This window comes from Oncorhynchus keta, chromosome 4 (assembly GCF_023373465.1).
Source record: "Oncorhynchus keta strain PuntledgeMale-10-30-2019 chromosome 4, Oket_V2, whole genome shotgun sequence".
Classification (NCBI taxonomy): domain Eukaryota; kingdom Metazoa; phylum Chordata; class Actinopteri; order Salmoniformes; family Salmonidae; genus Oncorhynchus; species Oncorhynchus keta.
The window spans coordinates 87,398,362-87,412,064 of record NC_068424.1 but is presented as its reverse complement, the minus strand read 5'-3'; the positions used below and the strand labels follow the sequence as shown (position 1 = coordinate 87,412,064).

Sequence of the window (13,703 nt, the reverse complement as noted above, 5' to 3'; positions counted from 1 at the left end):
AGGAACCACACCTGTGAGGAAGCACCTGCTTTCAATATACTTTGTTTCCTTTATTTCGATAGTTACCTTCACATCTTGCTGATAAGCACACATACACACTCCTCTTCCAGTAACTCTGACTTCACTATCCTCTAGCTGAGCAATCAGAGTTCACAACAAAGAAAACTAGTACCACGTGCTCAACTCAACACTCACACATCCACACACACTATGCCTGGCAACACTCACACATCCACACACACTATGCCTGGTAACACTCACACATCCACACACACTATGCCTGGCAACACTCACACATCCACACACACTATGCCTGGCAACACTCACACATCCACACACACTATGCCTGGCAACACTCACACATCCACACACACTATGCCTGGCAACACTCACACATCCACACACACTATGCCTGGCAACACCCACACATCCACACACACTATGCCTGGCAACACTCACACATCCACACACACTATGCCTGGCAACACTCACACATCCACACACACTATGCCTGGCAACACTCACACATCCACACACACTATGCCTGGCAACACTCACACATCCACACACACTATGCCTGGCAACACTCACACATCCACACACACTATGCCTGGCAACACTCACACATCCACACACACTATGCCTGGCAACACTCACACATCCACACACACTATGCCTGGCAACACTCACACATCCACACACACTATGCCTGGCAACACTCACACATCCACACACACTATGCCTGGCAACACTCACACATCCACACACACTATGCCTGGCAACACTCACACATCCACACACACTATGCCTGGCAACACTCACACATCCACACACACTATGCCTGGCAACACTCACACATCCACACACACTATGCCTGGCAACACTCACACATCCACACACACTATGCCTGGCAACACTCACACATCCACACACACTATGCCTGGCAACACTCACACATCCACACACACTATGCCTGGCAACACTCACACATCCACACACACTATGCCTGGCAACACTCACACATCCACACACACTATGCCTGGCAACACTCCATCTGAAACGAACATGAAAGAACAGAAGCATGTAATATCGTGAAGATTTGTATTTAATCCGTTCAGGATCATGGCGTCTGTATAGACAGGACTCTGTAACTCAGACAGGCTTCTCTCCCCAAATCCTTCCTCACCAACGATAGTAGTGTTTTAACAGGTTCCATTACACATCACTAACTGGTCAGGGACATTTAAAGCTTTGCTTTTCAACGACTACATTATTTCAACAACAAAAAAGATTGTTTATGCATAGTTGATTGGCTACCTTTCTGTTAAAGGCATGGCCATATATACCAGTCAAACATACTAATAACATATATACCAGTCAAACATACTAATAACATGGGATGCCATATATACCAGTCAAACATACTAATAACATGGGATGCCATATATACCAGTCAAACATACTAATAACATGGGATGCCATATATACCAGTCAAACATACTAATAACATACTAATAACATGGGATGCCATATATACCAGTCAAACATACTAATAACATGGGATGCCATATATACCAGTCAAACATACTAATAACATGGGATGCCATATATACCAGTCAAACATACTAATAACATGGGATGCCATATATACCAGTAAAACATACTAATAACATGGGATGCCATATATACCAGTAAAACATACTAATAACATGGGATGCCATATATACCAGTAAAACATACTAATAACATGGGATGCCATATATACCAGTCAAACATACTAATAACATGGGATGCCATATATACCAGTCAAACATACTAGTAACATACTAATAACATGGAATGCCATATATACCAGTAAAACATACTAATAACATACTAATAACATGGGATGCCATATATACCAGTCAAACATACTAATAACATGGAATGCCATATATACCAGTAAAACATACTAATAACATGGGATGCCATATATACCAGTAAAACATACTAATAACATGGGATGCCATATATACCAGTAAAACATACTAGTAACATGGGATGCCATATATACCAGTAAAACATACTAATAACATGGGATGCCATATATACCAGTAAAACATACTAGTAACATGGGATGCCATATATACCAGTAAAACATACTAATAACATGGGATGCCATATATACCAGTAAAACATACTAATAACATACTAATAACATGGGATGCCATATATACCAGTAAAACATACTAATAACATACTAATAACATGGGATGCCATATATACCAGTAAAACATACTAATAACATGGGATGCCATATATACCAGTAAAACATACTAATAACATACTAATAACATGGGATACCATATATACCAGTAAAACATACTAATAACATACTAATAACATGGGATTCCATATATACCAGTCAAACATACTAATAACATGGAATACTCTATTGTGTAGGTATGTTTTGTGTAATTTGGTCAATAATCTAAACTAGGGACATAGGGACCCGTTTACGACTGAACTTTAAGGCCATTCGATGAAAAATCTTTGAATCAAAGCAACACACTCTCTCTATCGCTCGGTCTTTCTCTCTCTCTCTATCTCTCTGTCTTTCTCTCTCAATCTATATATATCTCTCTCTCTCAATCTCTATCTCTCTCTGTCTCTCTCTCTCTCTCTAATCCTACAGAACCTTCGAGTCCAATCTCTCAACTAAGAACTGTTGTGAGAGCGATTCCAGTCATCCCCCACATGACATGTCCTTAAACAGCCATAGTCCAGTCTCATGTTCACCACAGAGGTCAACGAAAAGCTACAGCATCACATACAGTGTGACACTGTGTCTTAAGTTAAAGGCAGATATACAGAGTCATCAAATCAGACCAGAGTCATCAAATCAGATCAGAGTCATCAAATCAGATCAGAGTCATCAAATCAGATCAGAGTCATCAAATCAGACCAGAGTCATCAAATCAGATCAGAGTCATCAAATCAGATCAGAGTCATCAAATCAGACCAGAGTCATCAAATCAGACCAGAGTCATCAAATCAGACCAGAGTCATCAAATCAGACCAGAGTCATCAAATCAGACCAGAGTCATCAAATCAGACCAGAGTCATCAAATCAGACCAGAGTCATCAAATCAGACCAGAGTCATCAAATCAGATCAGAGTCATCAAATCAGATCAGAGTCATCAAATCAGACCAGAGTCATCAAATCAGATCAGAGTCATCAAATCAGATCAGAGTCATCAAATCAGATCAGAGTCATCAAATCAGACCAGAGTCATCAAATCAGACCAGAGTCATCAAATCAGACCAGAGTCATCAAATCAGACCAGAGTCATCAAATCAGACCAGAGTCATCAAATCAGATCAGAGTCATCAAATCAGCTGTGGAGCAGTATGGCCACTTTCATTCAATATGTATCTAATATAATATGGCTGTTTTCATTGTTTAAGCCAGAAGCCTTTTAGCAAACAGGCTAGAGGCTGAGGCACAGGCTGATGGTGTGGCTGAAGTGCTATTCCCTCTTCATACCCCGTCCCATGAGGCAGGCGAACACAGTCATCACCATCTTAGGTTTCACCTCCACCAGGTCCTCTGGTAGGGCGTACACACGGGCTCCGATCTTCCTTGCCATGGACACAGCGTACCTGGAGGCAGAGGTTAGAAGTCAGGGGTCAGTAAACCATATAACACTAGTTATTACAGTATTGTACCAGACTTTTCCAGCCCCAAACCTATACCGTAGTGTCCCAAACGACACATTGCGGTGTGTGTGTCTGCGTGTGTGTGTGTATCTGCGTGTGTGTGCGTTTGTGTGGTACATGCGTGTGTCTGTGTGCGTGTGTGTGTATGTGGTGCGTGTGTGTGTATGTGGTGCGTGTCTGCATGTGTATGTCAGACTGACTTGGCATTGTCCAATCTGTCGACGTCGGAGAGCGTTCCAGTCTTGACAAGGTCATAGTTCACGCTGCGTGGCTGGATGGAGTCAATCAGGTCCAGGACAGGAAGACTACTGCTGATAACACGATCCTGGAGAGAGAGAGTGACACACACACACACACACACACACACACACACACACACACACACACACACACACACACACACACACACACACACACACACACACACACACACACACACACACACACACACACACACACACACACAACTGGGTTTAGAGCTATATAGAACACTGGGTTTAGAGCTATATAGAACACTGGGTTTAGAGCTATATAGAACAATGGGTTTAGAGCTATATAGAACACTGGGATTAGAGCTATATAGAACACTGGGTTTAGAGCTATATAGAACACTGGGTTTAGAGCTATATAGAACACTGGGTTTAGAGCTATATAGAACACTGGGTTTAGAGCTATATAGAACACTGGGTTTAGAGCTATACAGAACACTGGGTTTAGAGCTATACAGAACACTGGGTTTAGAGCTATACAGAACACTGGGTTTAGAGCTATACAGAACACTGGGTTTAGAGCTATACAGAACACTGGGTTTAGAGCTATACAGAACACTGGGTTTAGAGCTATACAGAACACTGGGTTTAGAGCTATACAGAACACTGGGTTTAGAGCTATACAGAACACTGTGTTTAGAGCTATACAAAACACTGGGTTTAGAGCTATACAGAACACTGGGTTTAGAGCTATAGAGAACACTGGGTTTAGAGCTATAGAGAACACTGGGTTTAGAGCTATAGAGAACCACTGGGTTTAGAGCTATAGAGAACCACTGGGTTTAGAGCTATAGAGAACCACTGGGTTTAGAGCTATAGAGAACACTGGGTTTAGAGCTATACAGAACACTGGGTTTAGAGCTATAGAGAACCACTGGGTTTAGAGCTATAGAGAACCACTGGGTTTAGAGCTATAGAGAACCACTGGGTTTAGAGCTATAGAGAACCACTGGGTTTAGAGCTATAGAGAACACTGAGTTTAGAGCTATAGACAACCACTGGGTTTAGAGCTATAGAGAACCACTGGTTTTAGGGCTTTTTAGAACCACTGGTTTTAGGGCTATAGAGAACCACTGGGTTTAGAGCTATAGAGAACCACTGGGTTTAGAGCTACAGAGAACACTGGGTTTAGAGCTATAGATAACCACTGGGTTTAGAGCTATAGAGAACCACTGGTTTTAGGGCTTTTTAGAACCACTGGTTTTAGGGCTATAGAGAACCACTGGGTTTAGAGCTATAGAGAAACACTGGGTCTACGGTTTAGTAACTGAGAGTTCCTAGTGATTCACAGATCACACAGTATAACAGACATTATAAAGCCACCCCGTTCCATATGTCTTGTCACCTTGAAGCTGGAGATCTTAGAGTTCTTCCCGGCTCCAGTCAGGGTTCTGTTGACCCAGTTGATGATGAGGTCATCATTAGCAGCCTCTCCATGTCCAAGGTCCTCCAGAACATTCAGAGTGTATCTGAGGAGGTTATCTATTAGTCAGGTCTGATAGAGGATCAGGAGGTGGTTATCGGTTAGTCAAGTCTGATAGAGGGTCAGGTGGTTATCTATTAGTCAGGTATGATAGAGGATGAGGTAAAGGTTATCTACTAGTCAGGTCTGATAGAGGATCGGGAGGTGGTTATCTATTAGTCAGGTCTGATAGAGGAACATGTTATCTATTAGTCAGGTCTGATAGAGGTGATCTACTAGTCAGGTCTGATAGAGGAGCAGGAGGTGGTGATCTATTAGTCAGGTCTGATGGAGGAGCAGGAGGAGGTGATCTATTAGTCAGGTCTGATAGAGGAACATGTTATCTATTAGTCAGGTTTGAGAGAGGAACATGTTATCTATTAGTCAGGTCTGATAGAGGAACATGTTATCTATTAGTCAGGTTTGATAGAGGAACATGTTATCTATTAGTCAGGTCTGATAGAGGAACATGTTATCTACTAGTCAGGTCTGATAGAGGAACAGGAGGAGGTGATCTATTAGTCAGGTCTGATAGAGGAACATGTTATCTATTAGTCAGGTCTGATAGAGGAACATGTTATCTATTAGTCAGGTCTGATAGAGGAGCAGGAGGATGTGATCTATTAGTCAGGTCTGATAGAGGAACATGTTATCTATTAGTCAGGTCTGATAGAGGAGGTGATCTACTAGTCAGGTCTGATAGAGGATCGGGAGGAGGTTATCTATTAGTCAGGTCTGATAGAGGAACATGTTATCTATTAGTCAGGTCTGAGAGAGGAACATGTTATCTATTAGTCAGGTCTGAGAGAGGAACATGTTATCTATTAGTCAGGTCTGATAGAGGAACATGTTATCTATTAGTCAGGTCTGAGAGAGGAACATGTTATCTATTAGTCAGGTCTGATAGAGGAGCAGGAGGAGGTGATCTATTCGTCAGGTCTGATAGAGGAACATGTTATCTATTAGTCAGGTCTGATAGAGGAACATGTTATCTATTAGTCAGGTCTGATAGAGGAACATGTTATCTATTAGTCAGGTCTGAGAGAGGAACATGTCATCTATTAGTCAGGCTGATAGAGGAGCAGGAGGAGGTGATCTATTCGTCAGGTCCCACCCCCTCTCTCTACCTCCCCCCTCCCTCCCTCTCTCTCTCTCTCCTACCTCCTCATCAGTTGCCAGACCAGAGCCAGGGTGAGGGTGGGGTTTCCGTCGTTAAGGTCCTGTCCTCCGATGCCGACCAGAGAGAACCCTGCCTTGGCCTTCCCGAGGTCCACTGCGTAGTTACAGTTCTCCAGCTTCTTCATGTTGGCCCCTAGCTTGGGGTAGGGAGGGCGGTTGACTTTGTGGTCCCAGTCCACTGCAACCTTAATCCTCTCATACAGCTGGAGGATGACCAGCGCATCTAACAGATCACTGGAGGGAGGAAGAGAGGGGGAGGGAGAGGGGGAGGGAGGGAAGAGAGGGGGGAGGGGGAGGGAAGAGAGGGGGGGGAGGGGGGGGAGGGAAGAGAGGGGGAGGGAAGAGGGAGGGGAGAGAGGGGGAGGGAAGAGAGGGGGAGGTAGAGGGAGGAGGGAGGGAGGGAGGGAGGGGGAGGGAAGAGAGGGGGAGGTAGAGGGAGGGGAGATAAAGGGGAAGGAGGGAGGGGGAGGGAGGGAAGAGAGGGGGAGAGAGGGGGTAGGTAGAGGGGGGAGGGAGGGAGGGAAGAGAGGGGGAGAGAGGGGGAGGGAGGGAAGAGAGGGGGAGGTAGAGGGAGGGGAGAGAGGGGGAGGGAGGGAGGGGGAGGGAGGGAAGAGGGGGAGGGAGGGGGGGGAGGGAGGGAAGAGGGGGAGGTAGAGGGAGGGAGGGAGAGAGGGGGAAGAGAGGGGGAGGGAGGGGAGAGGGGGGAGAGAGGGGGAGGGAGGGGGAGGGAGGGAGGAGGGAGGGAGGGAGGGAGGGAGGGAGGGAGGGAGGGAGGGAGGGAGGGAGGGAGGGAGGGAAGAGAGGGGGAGGTAGATGGAGGGGGAGGAAGTAGGGGAGAAGAGAGGGGAGGGAGTGAGGGAGAGAGGGGAAGAGGAGAGAGAGGGAGGGAAGAGAGGGGGAAGTAGAGGTAGTTACCCGTATATATGGTTAACATGAGGGTTGATATTATAGTAAAGCTAGTTACCCGTATATATGGTTAACATGAGGGTTGATATTATAGTAAAGGTATATATGGTTAACATGAGGGTTGATATTATAGTAAAGGTATATATGGTTAACATGAGGGTTGATATTATAGTAAAGGTAGTTACCCGTATATATGGTTAACATGAGGGTTGATATTATAGTAAAGGTATATATGGTTAACATGAGGGTTGATATTATAGTAAAGGTATATATGGTTAACATGAGGGTTGATATTATAGTAAAGGTATATATGGTTAACATGAGGGTTGATATTATAGTAAAGGTATATATGGTTAACATGAGGGTTGATATTACAGTAAAGGTATATATGGTTAACATGAGGGTTGATATTATAGTAAAGGTATATATGGTTAACATGAGGGTTGATATTACAGTAAAGGTATATATGGTTAACATGAGGGTTGATATTACAGTAAAGGTATATATGGTTAACATGAGGGTTGATATTATAGTAAAGGTATATATGGTTAACATGAGGGTTGATATTATAGTAAAGGTATATATGGTTAACATGAGGGTTGATATTATAGTAAAGGTATATATGGTTAACATGAGGGTTGATATTATAGTAAAGGTATATATGGTTAACATGAGGGTTGATATTATAGTAAAGGTATATATGGTTAACATGAGGGTTGATATTATAGTAAAGGTATATATGGTTAACATGAGGGTTGATATTATAGTAAAGGTATATATGGTTAACATGAGGGTTGATATTATAGTAAAGGTATATATGGTAAACATGAGGGTTGATATTATAGTAAAGGTATATATGGTTAACATGAGGGTTGATATTATAGTAAAGGTATATACGGTTAACATGAGGGTTGATATTATAGTAAAGGTATATATGGTTAACATGAGGGTTGATATTATAGTAAAGGTATATATGGTTAACATGAGGGTTGATATTATAGTAAAGGTATATATGGTTAACATGAGGGTTGATATTATAGTAAAGGTATATATGGTTAACATGAGGGTTGATATTATAGTAAAGGTATATATGGTTAACATGAGGGTTGATATTATAGTAAAGGTATATATGGTTAACATGAGGGTTGATATTATAGTAGAGGTATATATGGTTAACATGAGGGTTGATATTATAGTAAAGGTATATATGGTTAACATGAGGGTTGATATTATAGTAAAGGTATATATGGTTAACATGAGGGTTGATATTATAGTAAAGTAGTTACCCGTATATATGGTTAACATGAGGGTTGACTCCCAGAGAATTCATCCAGTTCCTGAAGGTTCTCTCCTCTCTCGTCTCACCTGAGGAAACAGGAGGAGTTACCACAGGGTGTGTTCAGTAGGGGAGACGTGTGTGTGTGTGTGTTACCACTGGGTGTATTTAGTAGGGGAGACGTGTGTGTGTGTGTGTGTGTTACCACTGGGTGTATTTAGTAGGGGAGACGTGTGTGTGTGTGTGTGTGTGTTACCACTGGGTGTATTTAGTAGGGGAGACGTGTGTGTGTGTGTGTTACCACTGGGTGTATTTAGTAGGGAGACGTGTGTGTGTGTGTGTGTGTTACCACTGGGTGTATTTAGTAGGGGAGACGTGTGTGTGTGTGTGTGTGTGTTACCACTGGGTGTATTTAGTAGGGGAGACGTGTGTGTGTGTACTGTACATGGGACAATATGTTAAAGATGACAAAACCTCCACCTTGACACCGGCCAGCTGAAGATAATTGGTGAAAGAAGCTGGCTAGTTTGCTAGATATCCTAGGCTAGATATCCTAGGCTAGATATCCTAGGCTAGATATCCTAGGCTACTTCCAGACACAAGACCTGGTTAGACTGCTAGTTATCTGTAGAAAGGTGAGTGACTGTAACTGTTTTGACAGGGTGAATGTCCAAACTCTTCCCACCTTCAAACACACACAAGAGACAGCCACATCAAAACACACCTCCCAGACCCACATCTGGTTCTCAGACGGGTCTTTCTTTTTCCCAACACAGTCAAAACCACACCCCGTTATTCAGAGCGGTGTACTACTACGCTCCCATTGGCTAGCTCGCGTTGTCTCAGTTCAGTCAGAACCACACCCCGTTATTCAGAGCGGTGTACTACTACGCTCCCATTGGCTAGCTCGCGTTGTCTCAGTTCAGTCAGAACCACACCCCGTTATTCAGAGCGGTGTACTACTACGCTCCCATTGGCTAGCTAACGTTGTCTCAGTTCAGTCAAAACCACACCCCGTTATTCAGAGCGGTGTACTACTACGCTCCCATTGGCTAGCTAACGTTGTCTCAGTTCAGTCAAAACCACACCCCGTTATTCAGAGCGGTGTACTACTACGCTCCCATTGGCTAGCTAGCGTTGTCTCAGTTAAGCCAAAACCACACCCCGTTATTCAGAGAGACGTTCTACAACGCTCCCATTGGCTAGCTAACGTCTCAGTTAAGCCAAAACCACGCCCCGTTATTCAGGAGACGTTCTACAACGCTCCCATTGGCTAGCTAACGTCTCAGTTAAGCCAAAACCACGCCCGTTATTCAGAGAGACGTTCTACAACGCAATGTGTGTGTGTGTGTGTGTGTGTGTGTGTGTGTGTGTGTGTGTGTGTGTGTGTGTGTGTGTGTGTGTTACCACTGGGTGTATTTAGTGGGGAGACGTGTGTGTGTGTGTTACCACTGGGTGTATTTAGTGGGGAGACGTGTGTGTGTGTGTTACCACTGTGTGTGTGTTAACTGCATTGGGAAAAAGAAAGACGCTTCCCAGACGCATTTCATAATGAGGAGAATGAAACCTAAATAAGGAAGTTCAGCCCCCTTTCAAAATGAGTGTAATTCTGTTGAGAGCCAGCAGGGGGAGTTCTATACACAGATCTACAGAGAGCAGAATCAGAGGTGTGTTTATGAGTATTTACTGATATACTCTATACAGCATGTCAGATGTCAGTTCATCACCACGGGTACTAGGTATATCTACAGGGGGTATATCTACAGGGGGTATATCTACAGGGGGTATATCTACAGGGGGTATATCTACAGGGGGTATATCTACAGGTGTACTAGGTATATCTACAGGGGGTATATCTACAGGGGTATATCTACAGGGGGTATATCTACAGGGGGTATATCTACAGGGGGTATATCTACAGGGGGTATATCTACAGGGGGTATATCTACAGGGGTATATCTACAGGGGGTATATCTACAGGGGTACTAGGTATATCTACAGGGGTATATCTACAGGGTACTAGGTATATCTACAGGGGTATATCTACAGGGTACTAGGTATATCTACAGGGGTATATCTACAGGGGTATATCTACAGGGGTATATCTACAGGGGTATATCTACAGGGGGGTATATCTACAGGGGGTATATCTACAGGGGGTATATCTACAGGGGGTATATCTACAGGGGTATATCTACAGGGGTATATCTACAGGGGTACTAGGTATATCTACAGTGGGTATATCTACAGGGGTATATCTACAGGGGTATATCTACAGGGGTATATCTACAGGGGTACTAGGTATATCTACAGGGGTATATCTACAGGGGGTATATCTACAGGGGTACTAGGTATATCTACAGGGGTATATCTACAGGGGTATATCTACAGGGGTACTAGGTATATCTACAGGGGTATATCTACAGGGGGTATATCTACAGGGGTATATCTACAGGGGTATATCTACAGGGGTACTAGGTATATCTACAGGGGTATATCTACAGGGGTATATCTACAGGGGTATATCTACAGGGGTATATACAGGGGTATATACAGGGGTACTAGGTATATCTACAGGGGTATATCTACAGGGGTATATCTACAGGGGTATATCTACAGGGGTATATCTACAGGGTACTAGGTATATCTACAGGGGTATATCTACAGGGGTATATCTACAGGGGTATATCTACAGGGGGTATATCTACAGGGGTACTAGGTATATCTACAGGGGTATATCTACAGGGGTATATCTACAGGGGTATATCTACAGGGGTATATCTACAGGGGTATATCTACAGGGGGTATATCTACAGGGGTATATCTACAGGGGTATATCTACAGGGGGTATATATACAGGGGTATATCTACAGGGGTATATCTACAGGGGTATATCTACAGGGGTATATCTACAGGGGTATATCTACAGGGGTATATATACAGGGGTATATCTACAGGGGGTATATATACAGGGGTATATCTACAGGGGTATATCTACAGGGGTATATCTACAGGGGTATATCTACAGGGGTATATCTACAGGGGGTATATCTACAGGGGTATATCTACAGGGGTATATCTACAGGGGTATATCTACAGGGGTATATCTACAGGGGTAATATCTACAGGGGTATATCTACAGGGTAATATCTAGGTATATCTACAGGGGGTATATCTACAGGGGGTATATCTACAGGGGGTATATCTACAGGGGGTATATCTACAGGGGGTATATCTACAGGGGTACTAGGTATATCTACAGGGGTACTAGGTATATCTACAGGGGTACTAGGTTTTTCTACAGGGGTACTAGGTATATCTACAGGGGTACTAGGTTTTTCTACAGGGGTACTAGGTTTTTCTAAAGGGGTACTAGGTATATCTACATGGGGTATATCTACAGGGGTACTAGATATATCTACAGGGGTACTAGGTACATCTACAGGGGGTATATATACAGGGGGTATATCTACAGAGGTACTAGGTATATCTACAGGGGGTATATCTACAGGGGGTATATCTACAGGGGCACTAGGTATATCTACAGGGGGTATATCTACAGGGGTACTAGGTATATCTACAGGGGGTATATTTACAGTGGGTAAATATACAGGGGTACTAGGTATATCTACAGGGGGTATATCTACAGGGGTACTAGATATATCTACAGGGGTACTAGGTACATCTACAGGGGGTATATATACAGGGGGTATATCTACAGAGGTACTAGGTATATCTACAGGGGGTATATCTACAGGGGGTATATCTACAGGGGCACTAGGTATATCTACAGGGGGTATATCTACAGGGGTACTAGGTATATCTACAGGGGGTATATTTACAGTGGGTAAATATACAGGGGTACTAGGTATATCTACAGGGGGTATATCTACAGGGGCACTAAGTATATCTACAGTGGGTATATCTACAGGGGCACTAGGTATATCTACAGGGGGTATATCTACAGGGGTACTAGGTATATCTACAGGGGGTATATCTACAGGGGTACTAGATATATCTACAGGGGTACTAGATATATCTACAGGGGTACTAGGTATATTTACAGGGGTACTAGGTATATCTACAGGGGGTATATATATTTTTTATTTTTTTTACCTTTATTTTACTAGGCAAGTCAGTTAAGAATAAATTCTTATTTTCAATGACGGCCTAGGAACAGTGGGTTAACTGCCTGTACAGGGGCAGAATGACAGATTTGTACCTTGTCAGCTCGGGGATTCGAACTTGCAACCTTTCGGTTACTAGTCCAACGCTCTAACCACTAGGCTACCCTGCCGCCCCATATCTACAGGGGTACTAGGTATATCTACATTGGTACTAGGTATATCTACAGGGGTACTTGAGAAGAGTCATGAGACCATAGGCTTACTAGTAAAATACGCATGAGTGTGTACTTCCGAGGTACTCTGGGCAGAGCAGAATTGACTTGGTGGTACATGGGGCGGCAGGGTAGCCTAGCGGTGGACTAGTAACTGGAAGGTTGCAAGTTCAAACCCCCGAGCTGACAAGGTAAAAATCTGTCGTTCTGCCCCTGAACAGGCAGTTAACCCACTGTTCCTAGACCAGTTAACCCACTGTTCCTAGGCCGTCATTGAAAACAAGAATTTGTTCTTAACTGACTTGCCTGGTTAAATAAAGGTAAAATAAATCAAATAGAAACACGTAGAGTATATTATAAGTGTACCCACCCTCCAGTTTGGCCCAGTCCAGGTCCTGCCCCTCAGGCTTGGTGAGTGATGGGTATTTATTAAACAGGTTGGCAACGAACGCCAGGTTGAGTTTGGGGTTCCCACAGACCACATCAGTGGGGGTCACAAACTGTCTACAGCCCAACCTGTCAGCCTGAACCAGCATACTCTCTGCCCTGCGCAGGTCATCTTTCTCCTGGAG

General features: G+C 43.6%; 1 protein-coding gene and 1 long non-coding RNA gene across 6 annotated transcripts in view; one reads left to right on the top strand and one right to left on the bottom strand.

Annotated features, from left to right (window-relative positions):
* Window positions 1-1,087: 1,087 nt before the first annotated feature.
* LOC127929789 (plastin-3-like) overlaps window positions 1,088-13,703 on the bottom strand; it is a 64,785-nt gene continuing 52,169 nt past the window's right edge. For both annotated transcript variants that reach the window (XM_052518159.1, XM_052518160.1), the window contains 6 exons: window positions 13,502-13,697; window positions 8,803-8,881; window positions 6,593-6,844; window positions 5,315-5,438; window positions 3,901-4,025; window positions 1,088-3,643 (listed from right to left, as the gene is read on the bottom strand). In XM_052518159.1, coding sequence (XP_052374119.1) covers window positions 3,511-3,643; window positions 3,901-4,025; window positions 5,315-5,438; window positions 6,593-6,844; window positions 8,803-8,881; window positions 13,502-13,697 — 909 coding nt within the window. In that variant the 3' untranslated portion in view covers window positions 1,088-3,510. The remainder of the gene's footprint in view (window positions 3,644-3,900; window positions 4,026-5,314; window positions 5,439-6,592; window positions 6,845-8,802; window positions 8,882-13,501; window positions 13,698-13,703) is intronic.
* LOC127929790 (uncharacterized) lies at window positions 7,546-8,794 on the top strand. Of its 4 annotated transcripts, none has more exons than XR_008136269.1 (5): window positions 7,546-7,693; window positions 7,743-7,859; window positions 8,055-8,327; window positions 8,445-8,639; window positions 8,679-8,794. It is a non-coding gene; the product is annotated as an uncharacterized LOC127929790 (long non-coding RNA). The 4 variants fall into 4 exon arrangements; XR_008136270.1 differs by having other exon boundaries at window positions 8,016-8,327; window positions 8,484-8,639; XR_008136268.1 differs by having other exon boundaries at window positions 8,016-8,327.